The sequence below is a fragment of the Balaenoptera ricei genome, chromosome 14 (genome assembly GCF_028023285.1).
Source record: "Balaenoptera ricei isolate mBalRic1 chromosome 14, mBalRic1.hap2, whole genome shotgun sequence".
NCBI classification, from domain to species: Eukaryota; Metazoa; Chordata; class Mammalia; order Artiodactyla; family Balaenopteridae; genus Balaenoptera; species Balaenoptera ricei.
The window spans coordinates 67,323,577-67,346,208 of record NC_082652.1 but is presented as its reverse complement, the minus strand read 5'-3'; the positions used below and the strand labels follow the sequence as shown (position 1 = coordinate 67,346,208).

Genomic DNA, 22,632 nt, shown 5'->3' with positions numbered 1-22,632 from the left:
GTGTGTGTGGCTCGGTAATACAGTACTATACACCTTTAAGGAAAAACAATAGACTCTGTCCCACTCCACTACCCGCTCCCCCCACTCCCGAGAGGCAACAACCTTAATTACTTTAGCTGTTTCTTCTGATATTTGCCTCCATGTTTTTAAACATATCACTGTTTCATGATATATGAATATTAGACATTAAACTATTCACTTCTTGTTAAGGTAGATGAGCAGTAAGCTGCCTTACGGACTTCTCACCCTCTCCTCCCCTTACAGTTATAGCAGTGTGCAGTGATTACATTATTATGACTGTGTAAATAGTGCTGCTGAGTCAAAAAGGACTGTGGTTACTTTACCATTTCTGGACAACATTATTTTCCTTGGCATGAAGAATTGCCTCATTTTAAAACTTTGGTTACTTTTCTATATACCTATTGCTAATTTGCAAATCCCAACATACCTCTAAAGGCCCCTCGCATCACTTTCCACACCATCAAACACGTCAGACAATGTGTCAGCTACACTCCCCCCAGCCATGGCCTCCCTGGAGCCTCCACCCTCCCTCCCCACTCTAGCTTGCTGACTGTTAGGCCTGCTATGGGTGCTCATCCAGGGGTCTCCCTTTGAAACTTTCCTGCATTGGATCCCCTAGGAATGGAGTCTTCTCCTTTACTGGTCACTGGTTTGGTTTAGTAAAGCACACATCCTCTAAAGTAAAGGTACACGGAGATAAATGTGGTTGAGAATTTGCATGCCTGAAAGTGTTTTTATTCTATTTAAAAATTTGATAGTTTGAAAGGGCATAACATTCTTATTCCTTTGCAGGTAAAGGATCTCTTATTCCCAGGAAGCTTTTAGAATCTTATTTTTAACTCTGGTGTTCTGAAATTACACAACTTCGTTGGTGCCAGCCTTTTTCCATTCACGGTGCTGGCCGTTGTCAAGCTGGACATTCTCATGCTTCCGTTCTAAAAGAAAATGCCTTTTATTATTTCTGTGATAAATTACTCCCCTTTGTTTTCTCCAGTTTATTTTTAAGAACCTCTATTAATTGAATGGGATATAACCTGCATTGATCTTTTAAGATTTTTTCTCCTATAGTGTCCCTTTTCTTTGTCTCTTTTTTCTATTTTCTGGGCAAACTCCTTGGCCTTGTCTTTGAACCACTCTACAGAATTTATTTAGACAATAATATTTTTAACTTCCAAGAGCTTGTTCTTATTCTCTGATTGTTCCTCTTTCACAACATCTTGTTCTTTTTTTTTTTTTTAAGACATCTGGCAGTTTCCCAATATTTATTTATTTGTTTGTTTGTTTTTGCCACACCATGCGTCACGTGGGATCTTGGTTCCCAGACCAGGGATAGAACCTGCGCCCCCTGCATTGGAAGTGCAGAGTCTTAACCACTGGACCGCCAGGGAAGTCCCTTGTTCTTGTTTTTTGAATGCACTATTCTCTTATGATTCAATGTCAGTTATGTTCAATATTTGCTGTTTATGTAGGCAGGTAAAACACTATTTTATAAAGATATCCATCCAAAATGATTCAAATAAAGTTTTGTTGCTTAAGGTAATAAATTTTTATTCAGACTGCCAGAAAATAAAGAAAATGAAGCAACCTGTGTTTCAAAGAGCTTGTGAAGGAAGTATAGTACCACTTTTTCAACGAAAAGGTATTCTGTTTTCTGCCACTCAAAAGGTAGTTATTGCTTTTTTAAAAAATTAATTTGCATTTTATTTATCACAGTTTTATACTCATTTTGTTGTTGTTTTTGTTAGTTTAATGTTTTGCTTTGAATTCAGGCTAAAATAAATGAAATCAAGTTCTCAGAAGTCTAAGAGAAAAGGAGATTAAAGGAAAATTATAAGCCTTGAAGTAATAAAATATATAACACAAAAAGTAGCGACTTAGACTGGGATAAAATATTTACAAATGACACATCTGATAAAGAACTATTATTAAAAATATACAAAGAGCTCTTAAAACTCCACAATAAGGAAATAAACAACCCAATTAAAAATGGGCAAAAGAGATGAACAGACACCTCACCAAAAGAGATATATGGATGGTAGATAAATATATAAAAAGATGCTCAACATCATGTCACCAGGGAATGACAAATTAAAACAACAACAAGATAGCACTGCACACCTCTTAGAATGGTGAAAATCCAAAACACTAACACCACCACCTGCCGGTGAGGATGTAGAGCAATGGGAACTCTCATTTATTGCTGGTGAGAATGCAAAACAGTACAGCCACTTTGGAAGACAGTTTGGTGGTTTCTTACAAAATTAAACATACCCTTACCATATGATCCAGCAGTCACGCTCCTTGGAATTTACTCCAGAGTTGAAAACATGTTTACACACAAACTTGCACACTGAAGCTGCTGATGCAGCTTTATTCATAATCGCCGAAATCAACCAAAATGCCCTTCAGTAGATGAATGGATAAATAAAGTGTGGTACATCCACACAATGGAATATTAATCAGTAGTAAAAAAAAAATAATAAACTACCAAGCCATGAAAAGACATGTAGGAAACTTAGATGCATATTACTAAGTTAAAAAAGCCAATCTGAAAAGGTTACAATGCAAGAAATTTTCACATATTGAGGTATGGGGAAGTCACTCTGGCGTATGCATGATTTGGCTTGAATAGAATAGCCTGTTCTGTAGCCTATCAGACAAATTGTACGTCTGCCTTAACCATTAAGGAAAAGATGCGTTTAAAAATCAAAACGGAGTAACTGTGGTTCAGGCATCCAAAATGGAGCCTGGTGGCCATTGTGGATATGGTTTCAGACACGTTCCTGCATTACTAAGAATTTGAATTTCTGAACTGTATCAGACTCAAGGACACCACCAGCCATTCTCAAAACAAGATCTGCTAGCAGCTGCAACCATTTTGGACCCAACCAATACTTACTTAACAAGCACCCTTACTTCTTGCCAGCCCCAATCATAATTCGTGATAAACAATTCATGTAACTAGTTGTAACCTTGCAATTTTTGCCTTGATAATCCTCCCCCATTTTGTAGTCCTGCAGAACACAATTCAAATGCTTCTTGAATCTGTGTCTCCTGGACTATAGTCCTCAATTTGGCTCAAATAAAACTCCTTTTTAGTCCTTTTATAGATTGTTTATTGGTTATTTGTGTCAACAGTTTTATACTGTATGTTTCCAACTATATGACATTCTGGAAAAGGCAAAACTATGATGACAGTAAAAAGATATTGGTGGCCAGTTTGGGGGAGCGGAAGGGAGGCAGAGCACAGAGAATTTCAGGGCAGTGAAATTATTCTATATGATACTATCATCATGCCTACATGTCATTAAAGATTTGTCAAAATCCATAGAATGTGCACCAGAAGTGAACTCTAATGTAAACTACGGACTTTGAGTGACAATGATGTGTCAAGGTAGGTTCATCTGACACAGGAGGTTGATACTGGGGAAGCCGGTGCATGTGTGGGGCAGGGGGTATATGGGAATTCTCCATACTTTCCACTCAATTTTGCTGTGAACCCAAAACTGCTCTAAAAAATGTCTATTTTTTTAAACTATTAACTGATTTTTAAACAAATATATCAGACCTAATACATTTAAATGGAGTCACCCTTCAACGTAGTTACCTCAGCAGGTCATGCTTTTATTCCATTGCTCAAAACATTTCCGAAACTCCTCTTTTGAAATTGTCTTCAATGTAGATTAATGACCACAGTCTTCCCCAGCCCACATTTACAAAAATAATATGTGGCCCTGTAGAAAACTGGGACGATGCATAAAGGCACAAGAAAAAAATTAGATATTTTGGTCACATTCTTTCCATCTTCTTACAAAATAGGCTTCTCATGTGTTTTGATAACCTGTGCTTTTTCTTCTTAAAAATATCAATACTTTGTAAATATTTTTCCCAGTTATTAAAAGTTTTTCTAAAACATGACTTCTAATGACCGCAGAGAATGCACCGTAACTTAATCACCCCTCAGCTGTTGGAGAGTCCTCTTATTTGAAGTTGTGCCTCACCAAATTTAAGAACGCACTTTATTAGCAGTTTTGACTCTTTCTAAAATCCAAATTTGCCCTCAAGGACAGATCTGATAACATTTGGAGAGCTTTAAAACTGTATGACAGGTCATTCTTAAAAGATGACCTTTGGTACATTTCTACCTCTGTCCTTGAAGAAACCCCTTTTGTCCGAGTGAGTTAAAAAAAACCGGAAAGCAACTTACCAAGACGAGTTAAAGACTCAAGAAGGCAATTACAGTAATCTTCTTTGCTATGTTTTTATTGTTATTATGAAATATGTAATTCATATAGAAGAATGTATAAAACATCCATTCATTTTTAATAATTAAAATAATAGTAATAACAAGCATCACCCTGGTTAAGCCCCAGAGCACCTTCAGTGTCTTAGAAACTCCCTCGTGCTGTTCCTTTCAGACGTTTCCCCTCCTCCCACCAGAGGTAACTTCCATCCTGACTTTTACACTCATCATTCCCTTTTTCTTTATGGTTTTTACCAATTATACATCCCTAAAAAAAACAGTGTTTAGTTTTTACATTTTTGAATGTTATATGAATGGAATACACATTTATTTCTTGTGACTACTTTTGTTTCACAGTATGTAATTTCCCCCAAAAAAATTCATATCAGAGTAAGAGCTTAGGTATGATCCAGCTATTCCATAATATCTTCACTTCAATTATCTGCTTCCACAGTTTTTTTAGTCTGTGGGCATAATTTTACAGTGTCTTACAGGGTTGCTCTCTAAGGCTTCTCAAGGTAACTCTTCTCTTTCCCAGAAAACAGAAGTATAGTTAAGTATTTCTTCATGGCGCCCCCAAGTACCTGGCATGGTGCCAAGTGCTAAGCAGAGACTGATATTTCTTGATAGGTCCACTAGAAAATTGTTTTTGTCAAACTACAGGTCATGAAGTCAGTGGGCTACAAGCAGCATAGTTCAACGCAACAGAATTATCACAGAATGCATAACAGGTAAGAAGGCTTAGTATTGCTTCGTGAAACTTCTGTTGCATTTGCATGTGTGTGTCCACTGGATCCCAGTCTAAGACGTCTCACAGTTGGTCACAGTAAAAAAAAACTTGAAAGCCACTATACAAAATGACATCCTATTAAGATGTCCAACACTGGCAGTTTTCCCTCATCTTTCTGAAGATGCTGACACAACAACTCTTGGTGAAGACTGAAGCCTTTCTAATTTACCAAAATTATCCTTGGTAGTCAAAGTCTCTATTTTTCTAAGTTGATTTGCCTCGCCTGTAGTGCCATCTAGTGTATGAGGAAGGGAAGTACTTCATGAAATTTAGGTAGTTCCAAATTACTACTTACATAATAAAAAAGATGACAATCATCACAAAATTTAGTCCAAATCAAGTTTGCAAAATAAAAATAAAACTGCATATTAAACAAGCAGTAATAAGATTGATGGGATATGTTTCTAAATGTCCACATTCTCAAACTCATGCTTGGGGGTTAGACTCAGAACCGAGGTCTCTGGTTCCCGGCCCATGCCCTTCCCTCCATCAACTCCTCCCCTGCATTAACCCCTCCTCATCAGTGTCTACTCCTGCCCCTGCACATTTCACATCTGACCAGAGAGAAGCTGCTGTTCTAATCTGCCAAAAATTGTGCCAAATTTGCCAAAATCAAACAACCATGGTTGCCAGTCTTAGCTGAGCTCACATAGCAACAAATGGTGTCTCTTACAATTCCTCAAACATAATCTCACAATTTTAGTGACCATTTCAAAGCAACTACTGGCTAGACCTCAGTTAGTTAGTCACCCTGCTGCACCAGGAGTAGTGCGTCTTGTAGGAGATTATGCCTTTAATTCCTGAAAAACACAGTCCTGTTGTATGTGAAGCCCATCCATCTCATTTGTACGCAAAGGTCTTTGAGAACAAAAGGATTTGAATTAAAGAGCCATGAAAGCCATGAATATCCCCAGAGGGACTGCACTTGACACTGACTAGGTAGGTCCATTTCCACCTGGTGTTTTGCAAACTGTGGAGTGCTCTGCCAGCATCAGGTCAGTGTTTGGTGGGTACTTAACAGCTGTTAGTTGCTGGTGGGTACTTAACAGCTGTTAGTTGCTTTGTTCATATAGTTCAGAGACCCTCCATCCTTCACTCTGAAAGCACATGCTTCTTCCTAATCTAAACATGCACTCATGCAAATGGTCCCTTATGACTAAGATGCTGAGAAAAAACAGCCAGGAGTGTTTTGCTTGTGCTCCTCAGTACGACACACACTGCACTGGCTTTGACTGACAGCCCTGAATTTCCTGAAGGTGGTCACCTGGGTAGAGCCCAGATTTATTCACAGATTTATACAACTATCATCATGATAATTTAAAAACATATTCATTACCCCAAAAAGAAACTGCACCCTTTAACCGTCACACGCTGTCCTTAAAAGCCACAGAATTGCATACTTTAAATGGGTGAGGTGGACTTCCCTGGTGGTCCAGTGGTTAAGAATCCGCCTTCCAATGCAGGGGACGCGGGTTCGATCCGTGGTCAGGGAACTAAGATCCCACGTGCTGCAGGGCAACTGAGCCCCTAGTGCGCCTCAGCTAGAGAGCCTGCACACCACAACTACAGGGACGCCCGCACGCCACAACGAAGATCCTGCATGCCACAATGAAGACCCGACACAGCCAAAAAAAAAAAAAATCTAAAAAAGGAATCATCTTAGAAAAATAAAAAATAAAAAAATAAGTGGGTGAGCTGCATGGTATATGAATTATATCTCAATAAAGCTGTTTTAAAATGCATAAAAACAGGGAGAGTTAGGGAGAGAAAGGCTAAAACGAATGTAAATAATATGAGCAATGTTTTGAGTAATATAAAATAAATGATATGACTGGAAATAGAAATGATTTCGTGCAATATTTTGAAGTTATTCAAAATGGAAACGGGGGGGCTGCTTATCACCCACACTGCTGTGAGGGCCTCCTCACCACCCTGATGGCAGAGCCTGGTCATGTCTTGGGATGCGGCAATAGTGCTTCTTTACTTGCTCTGATGAATTGGCTGTAACAAGCTTGCTGAGTCAATGTGGCTACAGGGTAGACTCCCCAGACAGAAAAGAAAACACAAAATCATCTAGGCAGATATTTCCTCTATATGTTTTCTTTCTGGTTTTATCACAACTTGCAGTACACAGAAAAGTTGAAGAAACCACCTTAAGTATTGTTAATATTTCCTCAGTTCATTTGGAAAAAAATAAACTTCTTTCAAAAAGAATCTCAAAATTTTTTAATGCAGAAATTTAAAAATTTTTATCCAGATAATATTCAGAGTTGGCAAGGTGTGAAAGAATATGTACTCAGATATAACTGGTGGAAATATAAACTAGTACAACACTTTTATACAGCAAAATGAAACATGCACATGCCCACTGACCCCGCAATTCCATACATCACCATTTATGCCAGATCAATTATACTATATTATAGAAATACTTCACATGTGCAAAATAATAAATGTTCAAGGATGTTTAATACAGCATTTTGTGTATTCCGCTCCAAAATTAGAAATACTCTAAAATGTCCATTAGTGGTTAACTAAATCATGATACAGGCTTACTATGTATCACTATGCCCCAATAAAAAGAACGAGGTAGATCTATATACACTGACGAGGAGAGATTTTGAAGACATTGTGTTTTCTCTCCACCCACTTGCTGTCCACTCCTAAATAGGAAGAAAGTGTGAATTAAAGGTAACGTTTAACTCTTTGACATAAATCACAGCAAGATCCTTTTTGACCCACCTCCTAGAGTAATGGAAATAAAATAAAAAATAAACAAATAGGACCTAATGAAACTTAAAAGCTTTTGCACAGCAAAGGAAACCATAAACAAGACCAAAAGACAACCCTCAGAATGGGAGATAATATTTGCAAATGAAGCAACTGACAAAGGATTAATCTCCAAAATATACAAGCAGCTCATGCAGCTCAATATCAGAAAAACAAACAACCCAATCCAAAAATGGGCGGAAGGCCTAAATAGACATTTCTCCAAAGAAGACATACAGATTGCCAACAAACACATGAAAAGATGCTCAACATCACTAATCAGTAGAGAAATGCAAATCAAAACCACAATGAGGTATCACCTCACATGGGTCAGAATGGGCATCATCAAAAAATCTGCAAACAATAAATGCTGGAGAGGGTGTGGAGAAAAGGGAACCCTCCTGCTTTGTTGGTGGGAATGTAAATTGATACAGCCACTATGGAGAACAGTATGGAGGTTCCTTAAAAAACTAAAAATACAACTACCATATGACCCAGCAATCCCAATACTGAGCATATACCCTGAGAAAACCATAATTCAAAAAGAGTCATGTACCACAGTGTTCATTGCAGCACTATATACAATTGCCAGGACATGGAAGCAACCTAAAAGTCCATCGACAGATGAATGGATAAAGAAGATGTGGCACATATATACAATGGAATATTACTCAGCCATAAAAAGGAATGAAATTGAGTTATTTGTAATGAGGTGGATGGACCTAGAGTCTGTCATACAGAGTGAAGTCAGGAAGAGAAAAACAAATACTGTATGCTAACGCACATATATGAAATCTAAAAAAAAAGGTACTGATGAACCTATTGGCAGGGCAGGAATAAAGACACAGACGTAGAGAACGGACTTGAGGACACAGGGGTGAAGGGGAAGCTGGGACGAAGTGAGAGAGTAACACTGACATATATAGACTACCAAATGTAAAATGGATGGCTAGTGGGAAGCAGCTGCATAGCACAGGGAGATCAGCTTGGTGCTTTGTGACCACCTAGAAGGGTGGGGTAGGGAGGATGGGAGGGAGGCTCAAGAGGGAGGGGATATGGGGATATATGTATACTTATAGCTGATTCACTTTGTTGTACAACAGAAACTAACACAACATTGTAAAGCAATTATACTCCAATAAACATATAAAAAAAAAGTAATGTTCAAATTTGACAAAGAAAAACTTCGATTACTACAAAAAGTTTAAAAAGAAACGTTTCTCTCTTCACCCTATCCACCATTGTTAATTTCTCATGTAATCATTCTGAAAGGGGTTTATGAATATATCAACATATATATGCACAAACTCTTTTAAATTTGCAAAAAATTTTATCATTTTGTATATACTTTTGGGCATCTTGCTTTTTCCCCCACTTAATAATATGTCTTGAACATCTTTCTATGTGAGCAGATGCAAATCTACCTAATTCTAAGACATATGTAAGGTGAAAAATCACAGAAATACATACCCACACTCTTTCATTCATAGAAAAAGAAAGGAATAAAAATCTAGATGTGGGTAGAGGAAAGGGATGGGGGCACAGAGGCTCAATTTTTTATCCCCAGACTTCTGAATTGTTTAACTTCAATACTTTGGCAAGTAAAGAGCAAAGAAACACGTCAGCTTGGGTTCAAATGTTCACAGATCAAAACACTTTAGGCTAAGGAATTCCATCATCACCTTGGCAGAGCCACTCTGACATCTGGGTTCCCTCCCCTCCCCTCCCCTCCATCAGTAGATATGGAGGTGGGGTGAGAAATGTCCTGATACTGATGATGGCCTTGGGTGTTCCATTCACTAGGAGGGAAAGATCCAGACCAAGTCACCCAAAGGCAGCTCCTCCTCCACACTACACTTCCTACTCCCACGTCCCCCTGAACTTACCTCCCTCCCTCCATGTGCATATACACTGAGGGAGAGAAACATAGGAGTCTTATTGTCCACTATCCATAGGGAGAGCTTTGGCTTTCACAGCTGTCCTCACCAAACTTGAGCTGGAGGATTTGTCAGAATAATCTCCCTCAAATTCCTTTTAGAATCCCTGGAGAGTCGCTTAAACAGTGAAACACTGACCTTGTGAACTCATGGTACATCAGGATGAATAGGAAGGCAAAGCTCTAATTCTTGGGATGGACTTCCGGATCCTGAGCTGATCTGAGCAATGTTGATCATATTCTTGAAAGACTATAAACAATCTATCAGAGGGACTTGTGCAAAGTTTTTATTATATTCCTGGAAAACGATAGCTGTCCCAACTCCAATCAAGAGTATTTCTAGGGTTTTATGGCTGGAATCACAAAGTTTGGCAAACAGTCCTGATCTCTACAGCAGATGATGGGGATTGAAGGATACTCTTTGGTTCAGTGACTTAGAATTGTTTGATAATGAGGTTGCTTCAAAAATGGCTTTCTTACCATGCAGACTGTGAAACAGCTTATAGTTGGGGTGCCCAGGCCTTAAAATAATAATGCTACTTCTTCTTTAAGTTTGATGGAAATTCAGAATTTAAGGAGAGATAAGAAAACTCTATTCAAATACCTAGTGTTAAATATTTAAGGCGTGCAGTTACTTGAAACACAGAATATGGTCTTATAAATTTGTTAATTAAAAGTATAAAGTTTGCCAGATCTATAACACCTTTCTATTCATGCCATTCAAATTATCATAGAAAACTGTCTTCTGAATTAAAAGCCTAAGAATAGGCCACCACCAATGGTCAATTTAAACTGTAAAAGATGGTGTGCCCCTGAAATGGACACAATTAGATGCTCAATTAGTTTCTGTCTACCAAAGAAAGGAGGCCCAGAAGTGAGCATCTAACTGGGGTGTCTCATTTGTCTCTGCTTCAATAATCTGGCTGTTTTCGACTTCCTTCATTTCCTTTGTGGGCTATTGTACAACAAAAGTGTCTCCATTATCAGATTCAAAATTGAATCCTATGATACTGTAGCCTGAGGAAAAGAAAGCATTGAATATCATTCCTAGCTTTAGACCCAGAAGATATTTAGGAAATGTTACTGTATATACACCACAAACAGCATTAGTGCTTTTAATTTCTTTTTTATGGGTGCAATGGAGATTAATTTGCATGAGCTCGTTTCAATTTCTGTAATAAGATCCAAATTTTGCATTAAGCTTTCCATCTCAAAAACAAAGTTAAAAAGGACAGATTTCTTCTTTCAAATGTTTTTATTATAGTTCTATTTTACAGTCCTTGCATCTAATATTCACTTAAAAGTTTGAATATATATACCCATAGATTCTAATTTGTTTCCTGATTACCTCCTGTTTCTACCAAGAAACATCCCAAGTTCCAAATGCTGCACAACTTGACAAAGCACTAGAACTACCAGAAGGGGTATCTACAGATCCAGGGAAGGTATTTATTGTATTTAATACAAAATCAGAACAGGTCAACTACTCTCAGGAACAGTGTTCCATGAAGGGAGGCATTTGTTGTAAATCCTGAGATTGAACTGGTTATAGAATTGGGGATTTCAGGGAAGTATAAAGCCTACTGAAACACAGGGGACTTGCTGTGCCATGCCATTGTTATTAAACATGGAACTAGATTATGGACAGGCTACTTTCTAGTTGCAACATAGCTGCATGATGGAGAGATCAGACTGCCGTCACAGTAAGGTGACACCACAGTCTCACCAGGGATAGAACAGCAGGTGAAACCTTGAGGAAACAATCAGACAACTGTAGAAAGGGAGATGTTCTACAAAACAATTGGCATGGTTTCTTGAACAGGTTAGTGTCATTAAAAATAAAATAGGAGAGAATGGCCAAGATGGTGGAGTAGGAAGACCCTGAGCTCACCTCCTCCCATGGGCACACCAAAATTACAACTATTTACAGAGCAACTAGTGATGAGAAACACCAGAAGACTAGTAGGAAAGTTCTTCTACAACTAAAGACATAAAGAAGGAACCACAATGAGACAGGTAGGAAGGGCAGAGATGCTGTATAGTCAAGACCCACACCCGTGGGTGGGCAGCCCACAAATGGGAAGATAATTACAATTGCAGTGGTTCTCCACAAGGAGTGAGGGGTTCAAGCCCCACATCAGGCTCCTGAGCCTGGGGGTCCTGCACCAGGAAGATAAGCCCCTAGAATGTTTGGCTTTGAAGGCCAGTGGGGCTTACTTTCAGGAGAGCCAGAGGGCTGTGGGAAATAGAGACTTCATCTTTAAAATGCACACAAAATCTCACATGTGCTGGGACCTAGGGCTGAAGCAATAATTTGAAAGGAGCCTGGGTCAGATGCACCTGGTGATCTTGGAGAGCCTCCTAGAGAGGCGGGAGGAAACTGGAGCTCACCCTGGGGACACAGACACTGGTGGCAGCCATTTTTGGAAGCTTGTTCTACCACAAGGACACTGTTGCTGGCCAGTGCCATTCTGGAATCCTCCCTCTAGCTTATTAGCACTGGGACTGGCCCCACCTACCAGCCTGGAAGCACCAGTACTGGGACATCTCAGGCCAAGTAGCTAGATGGGTGGGGATAAAACCTCACCCACCAGTAGGCTAGCTGCCTTAATACCCCCAAGCCCACAGCTGCCCTGGGACCCAGTCCTGTTCCCCAGAACCCTCACACCAGTGAACCTGCACTAGCCCCAGGACCTCATGGGCCTCAGCCTCACCCACAGCAGGCTGCCACTAGTCCTGGGAACCCCTTGGCCCTGGGCCCATCCACCAGCAGGCCAACACTAGCCCCAGGACCCCCCCAACCCCAGGATCCAGCCCCACTCACCAGCAGGCCAACACCAGCTTTAGGACACCCCAGACCCCACAGACAGCTGTGTCAGGAACAGGCCCCACACCAGCAGGCCATCTAGTGGATCCGGGACACCTAGCCCCGCAACCACCATCCTAGAACCTGGCTCCACCCATCAGCGGACTAGCACTAGCCCCAGAACACACCAGGGCTTTGTACCCAGCTGCCTTGTGACCCCGCCTCACCCACCAGTGACTAGCAGCTTCAGTGCAAGACAGGGCCTGGCAACAAACCAGTTTTTTTTAATACATATATATATTGCTATATATAAACCAGCCAGGCATACCAGACCACCCACAGTAGTCAGCCTGTCACAACAGAAGGACCCACACAGCCCACATGGGGGGCACCCCTAGAGCATATAGCTCTTGTGACCAGAGGGAAGTGCATTGCTGGGAAACAGAGGACATCTACAAAAGTCCACTTCTCCAAGGTCAGGAAGCATAACCAACCTACCAAATATATAGAAATGAAAACAGCAAATTAGGCAAAATGAGGTGACAGAGGAATATGTTCCAAATGAAGGAACATGATAAAACCCCAGAAGATGAACTAAGTGAAGTGGAGATAATCAATCGACCCAATGAAGAGTTCAAGGTAATAACTGTAAACATGCTCAAAGAACTCAGGAGAAGATTGGGTGAGCAGAATGAGAAGTTGGAAGTTATTAATAAGGAGTTAGAAAACATAAAGAAGAACCAAACAAAGATAAAGAATACAGTAACTGAAATTTTAAAATACACTAGAATTAATCAGCAATAGATTAGATGATACAGAGGAATGGATCAGTGAGCTGGAAAACAGAGTAGTAGAAATCACACAAACTGAACAGAAAAAAGGAAAAAAAATTTAATGAGGATAGCTTAAGAGACCTCTGGGACAACATCAAGGTACTAACATTCACATTATAGGGTCCCAGAAGGAGATGAGGAGAGAAAGTGGAAGAAAACTTATCTGAAGAAGTAATAGTAGAAAACTTCCCTAACCTGTTAAAAGAAATGGACATCCAGGTCCAAGAATCACAGAGATTCCCAAACAGGATCAACCCAAAGAGGACCACACCAACACATACTGTAATAAAAATAGCAAAAATTAAAGATAAAGTGAGAGATAAAAATAGCAAGAGAAAAGCAACAAGTTAAGTACAAGGAAACTCCCATAAGGCTATCAGCTGACTTTTCAACAAAAACTCTGCAGGCCAGAAGGGAGTGGCAATGTATTTAAAGAGATGAAACGGAAAAACCTACAACCAAGAATGCTTTACCTGGCAATGCTTTCATTTAGATTTGATAGAGTGATCAAAAGGTTTACAGACAAGCAAAAGCTAAAGGAGTTCAGTACTACCAAACCAGCTTTACAAGAAATGTTAAAGAGACTTCTTTAAGTGAAAAAGAAAAGACCACTACTAGAAATAGGAAAATTATGAAAGGAAAAATCTCATTGGTAAAGGCAACTATACTATAAAGGTAGTAAATCAACCACATGTAAAACTAATAGGAAGGTTAAAAGACAAGCATACTAAACTCATCTATATCCATATTAAGTATCTAAGGGATACAAAAAACAAAAAGATGGGAAATATGATGTCAAAAACAATAAACATGGGGGAGTAAAAATGTAGGACTGTTAAAATGTATTTGAACTTAAAAGGTCAGCATCTTAAAATATATATTGGCATATATAAACCTCATGATAACCACAATCCACACAATAGATACACACACACAAAGAGAGAAAGGAATCCAACCATAACACTAAAGATAGTCATCAAATCACAAGGGAAGAGAGCAAAAGAAGACAGGAAGAAAAAGAACTACAATAACAACCCCAAAACAATTAATAAAATGGCAATAAGTACATATCTATCAATAGTTACTCTAAATGTAAATGGACTAAATGTTCCAATCAAAAGACATAGAGTGGCTGAATGCACACAATAACAAGATCCATATATATGCTGCCTACAAGAGACTCACTTTAGATCTGAAGACACACATGGACTGAAAGTGAAAGGATGGAAAAGGGTATTCCACGCAGACTAAAATGAAAAGACAGCCAGGGTAGCAATACTTATATCAGGTAAAAGACTTTAAAACAAAGACTGTAACAAGAAACAAAGAGGGACATTACATAATGATCAAGGGATCAATCCAAGAAGACAATTGTAAATATATATGCACCCCATATAAGAGCACCTAAATAAAGCAAATATTGCACATAAAGCAAATATTAACAGACAGAAAGGGGAAAACTGACAGTATTACAATAATAGTAAGGTAATTTAACAACCCCCACTTACATCAATGGACAGATCATCCAGACAGAAAATCAATAAGGAAATACTGGCCTTAAAAGACACATTAGGCCAAATGGATCATATCCATATATATGAAACATTCCATCCAAAAGCAGCAGAATGCACATTCTCTTCAAGTGCACATGGAACATTCTCCAGGATAGATCACATGCTAGGCCACAAAACAAGTCTCAGTAAACTTAAGAAAACTGAAATCATAACAAGCATCTTTTCCAATCACAACACTATGAGACTAGAAATCAAATACAAGAAAAAAATGCAAAAACACAAACATGTGGAGGCTAAACAATATGCTACTACACAACCAATGGATCACTGAAGAAATCAAAGACAAAATTTTAAAAACCTGGAGAAAATTAAAACAAAAACACACTATCCAAAATCTATGGGACAAAGCAAAAGCAATTCTAACAGGGAAGTTTATAGCAATACAAGTTTACCTCAGGAGACAAGAAAAATCTCAAACAACCTAACCTTACACCTAAAGGAACTAGAGAAAGAAAAAAACCACAAAATTAATAAAAGGAAAGAAATCATAAAGATCAGAGCAGAATTGAAATAAAGACTAAAAAAAGAAATAGAAAAGATGAATGAAACTAAGAGCTGGTTGTTTGAAAAGATAAACAAAATTGATAAACCTTTAGCCAGACTCATCAAGAAAAAAATAGAGAGGGCCCAAATCAACAGAGTCAGAAATGAAATAGGAGAAGTTATAACCAATGCCACAGAAATACAAAGGATCATAAGAGGTAACTACAAACAATTATATGCCAATAAAATGAACAACTTAGAAGAAATGGACAAATTCCTAGAAATGTACAATCCCTCAAGACTGAATCAGGAAGAAATAGGAAATATGAATAAACCAATTGCCAGTAATGAAATTGAAACAGTAATAATAAAAAAAAAAACTCCCGACAAACAAAAGTCCAGGACCAGATGGCCTCACAGGTGATTTCTACCAAGCATTTAGAGAAGAGCTAAAACCTATCCTCCTCAAACTATTTGAAAAAACTGCAGAGGAAGGAACACGTCCAAACACATTCTTCCAAACATGAGGCCAGCAACACCCTGATGCCAAAAGCAGACAACGACATCACAAAAAACCCAGAAAATTACAGGCCAATATCACTGATGAACATAGATGTAAAAACCCTCAACAAAATATTAGGCAAAACAATCTTCAGAAAATAAGAACAAAGCTGGTGGTATCACACTCCCTGATTTCAAACTGCACTACAAAGCTACAGTCATCAAAACAGTATAGTACTGGCACAAAAACAGACACCTGGATCAATGGAACAGAACAGACAGCCCAGAAATGAACCAAAACTTACATGGGCAGTTAATCTACAACAAAGGAGGCTAGAATATACAATGGGGAAAAGACAGCCTCTTTAATAAATGGTGTTGGGAAAACTGGACAGTTACATGCAAAAGTATCAAACCGGAATACTCTCTCACACCATGTGCAAAAATAAACTTGATGCATTAAAGACTTAAATGTAAGACCTGAGACCATAAAACTTCTAGAAGAAAACATAGGCAGTACGCTCTTTGACATTGATCTTTGTAATACTTTTTTGAATATGTCTCCTCAGACAAGGGAAACAAAAGCAAAAATTAACAAATGGGACTACATCAAAGTAAAAGGCTTTGTGCAGCGAAGGAAACCATCAACAAAGTGAAAAGCCACATACTGAATGGGAGAATATAATTGCAAAAAATATATCCAATACAGGGTTAATATCCAAAATATACAAAGACCTCATACAACTCAACATCAAAAAACAAACAACTGGATTAAAAAACAGGCAGAGGATCTGAATAGACATTTTTTCAAAGAAGACATACAGATGGCCAACAGGCAGATGAAAAGATTTTCAACATCACTAATCATCAGGGTAATGCAAATCAAAACCACAATGAGATATCACCTCATACCTGTCACATGGCTATTATCAAAAAGACAACAAATAACAAGTATTGGTGAGGATGTGCAGAAAAGGGAATCCTCTTGCACTGCTGATGGGAATGTAAATTGGTGCAGCCACTATGAAAAACAGTATGGAGATTCCTCAAAAAATTAAAAATAGAACTACCATATGATCCAGCAATTCCACTCCTGGGTATTTATCCAAAGAAAATGAAAACACTAATTAGAAAAGATCTATGTACCCCTATGTTCATTGCAGCATTATTTACAATAGCCAAGACATGGAAGCAATCTAATTGCCCACCAATAGGCGAATGGATAAAGAAGATGTGGCATATATATACAATTAAATATTACTCAGCCATAAAAAAAGAATGAAATATTGCCATTTACAATGACATGGATGGACCTATAGGGTATTATGCTAAGTGAAATAAATCCAACTGAGAAGGACAAATACTATATGGTTTCACATATATGTGGAATCTAAAAAACAAAACAAATGAACAAACATAACAAAACAGAAAAAGAGTTATAGATACAGAGAACAAACAGGTGATTGCCAGAGGGGAGCGGGAAGGAGGAAAGAAATAGGTGAGGGAGATTAAGAGGAACAAACTTCTGGCTGCAAAATAAATGAGTCACGGGTAGGAAATGTACAATGTGGGGAATATAGTCAATAACTATATAATATCTTTGTATAATGACAGCTCAAAACTGACTTACTGTGTTGATCATTTTGAAATTATATAAATCGAATGTATATCAAGTCATTATGTCATATAACAGGAACTAACATAGTATGGTAAGTGAATTAAACTTCAAAAACAAACAAACAAACGCATAGAAAAAGAGATCAGATTTGTGGTTACCAGAGGTGGTGGGTGGAGGGAGGAGGAATTGGATGAAGGTGGTCAAAAGGTACAAACTTCAGTTATAAGATAAATAAGTACTAGGGATATAATGTACAACATGGTAAATATAATTAATACTGCTGTATTTATATATGAAAGTAGTTAAGAGAGCAAATCCCAAGAGTTCTTATCACAAGGAAAATTTTTTTTCTATTTCCTTAATTTTGTATCTATATGAGATGCTAGATGTTCACTAAACTTGTGATAATCATTTCCTGATGTATTAAGTCAAATCATTATGCTGTATACCTTAAACTTATATAGTGCTGTATGTCAATTATATCTCAATAAAACTAGAAGATAAAATAAATAAAATAAATAAAAATAGAGAAAGTAGGGGATGGGGGGAGCTGTGCAAATTCAAAGAGACATAGGGGATACAACCAGATACAATGCATGATCCTGTTTTGCACTCTGGTTAGAGAACTACTTGGTTAAAGAACAATATTTACAATACAATTTCATTTTGATAAAACATATGGGTGTGTGCATGTATGTGTATATACACACATAGCAAAGGATCTGGAAAGATATGTGGATATACACCAAGGTTCACTGTTGGGTAATAATACCTTAGTGTATCTGGATTGTGGGAATGTGGTGGTTTTACTTATTTATTCCGTTTGTTACCTATTATTTCTTTAAGCTTGACTTATTATTACGTAAGTAACCATTAGAACTGTCACTTTATACTACTGAGAATATTGAGAACAAAAATAACCGTCAGGAATTCTTAGATCTAATAAATTCTAAGACTTTCAGTTTACTCACCCGTACAATGGGGATAATATAACTCTTCTTTGGTTGTGTAGAGGCTGGAATTAGTCGATGGCAAGCGCACAGCGCTAGGGTGGTCGTCACTGTTGATTGAGTCCTGCTGCTCTCGGGACCCAAGCGGGGCGGGGCGGCCCAGGGACTCCCGACTGGTGGTGATGTAATTTGGGCACAGCTCTCAGCCCCTCAGGAAGGGGGCACTGGGGCTTCCTTGCGTCCCGGACGCGCGCTGGTGGCCGTTCCCGCGGGGGCTCCGCGCTCCTAACGCCAGAGGCGGGGCCGCGCCGTGTGCACCCGGAGGAGCTCGCGGCAAGGCAGGGCCGGGCGGCGGCGTACCGGCACGAAGTTGCGGAGGAGGCCGTGAAGGGACCAGAAGCGCCACTGGCCTCGCCCGTTCCGGCGGCCGTTTCACGGAGAGCAGGGTCGGCCCGACGGCCAGTCGCGGGCACAAACGCCAGCGCATCGGAAGCCTGGCCGGGACCTGGCGGCGCTGTGGAGGAGGCTGGTTCCAGTGGATGGAAACCCCGAGCCTGCCGAGAGGGACCTGGGGAAGAGCGATTCCCAACAGCGCCCAGAGGACGCTCCCCGGGAGAAGGAGGCGATGGAGGGGCGCGGCCACGCACACCGCGCAGCCCGCAAAGAACGATCGCACGGCCGCGAGCACAGACCGGAGCTGCACAGACACCCCTCAGAGCTCGTGAGGCCCTGCCACGGGTCCCACGGCCGGGAGAGGGGCGAGGACAGAAGGCGGTGCCGCGGGCGCTCCCCAGTTTATTCTTCGGAGCGGGGATCATCTGGTTACAGCCGGTCCCCTCCACAGTCTATGCGTCCTTGTCTGATGTACAGGGACTGTCACAGACGCCTGGCGAAGGCCCGTGTTGCACAGCAGAGGCCTGGAGAAGGCCCCTCAGATGCCCCTCGGGCCAGACTGGAGCTCGGCCGAGACCACCGCCTGGGTGCACCCCAGGGGAGAGGGGCTGGGAGTCTAAGCAGGGGACACCAGCCTCCCCACAGGGACAAACGCCTGGTCGGTACCAAGGGACACGAGAAGTCCTCTGCTTTGACCAGACGAAAATCAGGCCTGGCCTTCTCCAGAGAGGAAAGGCCGCAGTCTCTCCCCCGGGCCAGCGCAAATGAGAATCCGCTCTCTAGTGGTGTCGAGAAAGAGAAGGAAAGAGAGGGCCGCGGCATCCAGTTTTTACCTCCCTTCAGACAAGCTTCAGACCTTAAAAAGCGAAAGCACGAAGACTCCGAGAAAACCAAACCGGACAAAAACAAGCAGAGTCCCGACCGCTTGGACATAGCAGAGGGGGCAAGAGGCCTGTTACCCAAGGTGAAAGAGAAGGTTTCCAATAACCAAAAGGTTCAAGAAGGGAAAGTAAGACCTCCTCATTTGGATGGAAAGCCTGAGGGCTCCCTCCCTAAAGGTGAGGAGGCAGATATGGATAATGAATTCAAGCCGCCCACCATGTCTTCTGAGTCATACTTCAACCACAACCAGCCTAGGGAGAAAAAGAAAAAGATTATGAAAACTTCAGCCACTGCTCTTGAAGAAAAAGGACCTAAAAAAAATGATTCAAGTGAAAACTTGGACTTGGTTCAGGAACTACCTAAGGTGAATGAAAACAGATCAGAGAAGCTGCAGCCCTCTGGAAACGTCTGGGCCAAGCTGGAAAAGGTCCCCACTGATGCACCAGTGTGGCCGGACCTCCCATTACCCAGGGTCCAGGCCAATGACCGTCCACTTCTTGCCTCTGGATTGATGTCCTCCTTAGGACCAAAGCAAAAAGCACTGTCTTCACCCCAGGAAGAGGAAGAAGTTGGATTTACTGGATGCAGAATGAATTCTAAGATGCAAGTGTTTTCTGGCTCCAAGTGTGCCTATCTTGCCAAAATGATGACCTTGCGCCAGCAGTGCATCTGGGTACTTAGAAACAACATCAATTCAATCTTTAAAGTGGGAGGAGTCCCATATTCGGTTCTTGAACCCATCTTGGAGAGCTGTGCACCTGATCAGCTGTATCGCATAGAGAAATACAATCATGCACTAGTCCAAGAAACAGACAAATTATGGAAAATTCACTCTCACCAACACTTTAGGAAAGAAAGGCCAAAAGAGCACGAGACATGGCGAGAGATGTACATGCGGCTTCAGGATGCCCGAGAGCAGCGGCTTCAAGCACTGACAGTGAATATCCAATCTGCACAAGCCAATAAGCCCAAAGGCCGACAAGCAAAGATGATCCTTCTCAACTCTCTGGCCAGGCCACCTTCTGACGTTCGAAGGAGGCAGGGGAAGTTTGAAATAGGAGAAGCAGCTGCCCCTGAAAAAGTCAAGATCAAGCCAGCCCTGTACCCTACAGGAACCATCCATACTCCCTCCAGCAGAAACAGCCTTAACCTCACCCATGAGAAGCCAGCCGGAGCCTGCTCAAGCACCACCAGTACCCACTTGCCGCGGGTAGTCAGCGGCAGGAAATCTGTAAAGAAAATCACCCCCGTGATGGCCAAGACAATTAAAGATTTCAAGAACAGGTTCTCCTGATGGTAAATTGAGGCCTTGCCTTGGAGCTGGAATTCCAGAGGAGGAATACAAGGGCAGTGGGTGTTAGGGAATGGGACTTCCAAAGGAGACTGGAATGTTTTGCTTTGTGGAAACTTCTGGACTCTGACTCTTGTAGTTTTCAAGTGCTGCACCTGTGTGCTGCCATAGCCACTGCCTCCTGCCTGGAGAACACTTCAGAATTCTTAAGATGAGACACCTCAGTCCCACTGACGATTTTAAGACCCATTATACTTTTGTTGTTAACTAGCCTCTTTGTAAACAATATGACATAGTCTTAACAAATATTATCCCCAGATTGTGTTTATATCAATAAACAAAAGTACTTAACATGAGATTTTTTTTTTTTTACTCTCAGAGTAGATGAGGTCTTCTTGGACACAAACCCAGAAGCCATTAATTAAAAAGACTGATATATCTGACCACATAAAAATTTAGAAATATATAAAAAAAAAAGGTCGAAAGATAAACAACAAACTGGGAAAGATATTTATAACTCAGTTAACATTCAGAAGGCCAATTTCCTTTATATATAATAAGGGCCCACAAACTAATGAGAAAAAAAAGACCAATAATTTACTATAAAAATGGGCAAACATAGGAAAAGATGGTTCACACAAAAGGAAACACAAATGACTTAAATATATGACAAGATGCTCAATCTTACTAAAATGCAAATAAACATAATATGAGGGGGGTGGTGGTGGTGGGATGAATTGGGAGATTGGGATTGACATATATACGCTAATATGTATAAAATAGATAACTAACAAGAACCTTCTGTATAAAAAAATTCAATTCAATTAAATTCAAAAAAAAAAGAAAAAAAACATAATATGATACAAATTTTCACCTATCAGTTAAGTAGAATTCAAAAGATTAATAGCCTGCTGTGTTGGAGCAGATGATCATATACTACTAGTAGATGATAAATTGATACAACTTCTATTGAAGTTAATAGGCAAATGTTAAATATATATTCTTTGGTACTACAATATCACTTTTAGGATGAGAAACTGAATATATAAGTGACTAATGGCCAGAACCACATAAGCTCAGGAAGCCAAACCACAACCTCTGCAGCAACCATTCCAGAAAACCAAATCACAGACTCTCCAGCAATCAGTCCAAGAAACTAAATCACAACCTCCTTAGCAATTGGCCCAGAATGGTGAGGATTTGGTCAACAACTGCCAGCCTCCCTATTTTTGCCCTCAGTCTCCAAGTCAGGACCAACCAGAGAAAGCCAAATATGATCTCCAAATCAATCACATAAGATGCCCCACTTCTAGTTAGCCCAACTCCGGATTTCCCAAGTCAGCAACCTCCAATCAGAAAATACTAAAGCCTTTCCTTTTTTTTTTTCACTGTAAAGCTTTCCCACTCCCCTGCCTGCCAAATGCAAGTGATGGTAGCTGACTCCCTTGCTATAGCAAGCTCTCAATAAATAGCCTCTGTTTGTTCAGTTTGGGTGGTTTTTATTTATTTCCACAAGAACTGTATTCTACAGATGCACATATA

The 22,632-nt window shown here is 40.1% G+C and overlaps 2 protein-coding genes across 3 annotated transcripts in view; one reads left to right on the top strand and one right to left on the bottom strand.

Moving 5' to 3' along the window:
* KATNAL2 (katanin catalytic subunit A1 like 2) overlaps positions 1–22,632 on the bottom strand; it is a 97,724-nt gene that overhangs the window by 52,849 nt on the left and 22,243 nt on the right. The gene's annotated exons all lie outside the window — the stretch shown is intronic.
* LOC132348045 (elongin-A-like) lies at positions 4,931–21,093 on the top strand. Its single transcript, XM_059895190.1, is given in 3 exon segments — positions 4,931–4,995; positions 18,724–19,016; positions 19,019–21,093. Coding segments are annotated over 3 exon segments (2,433 nt in total).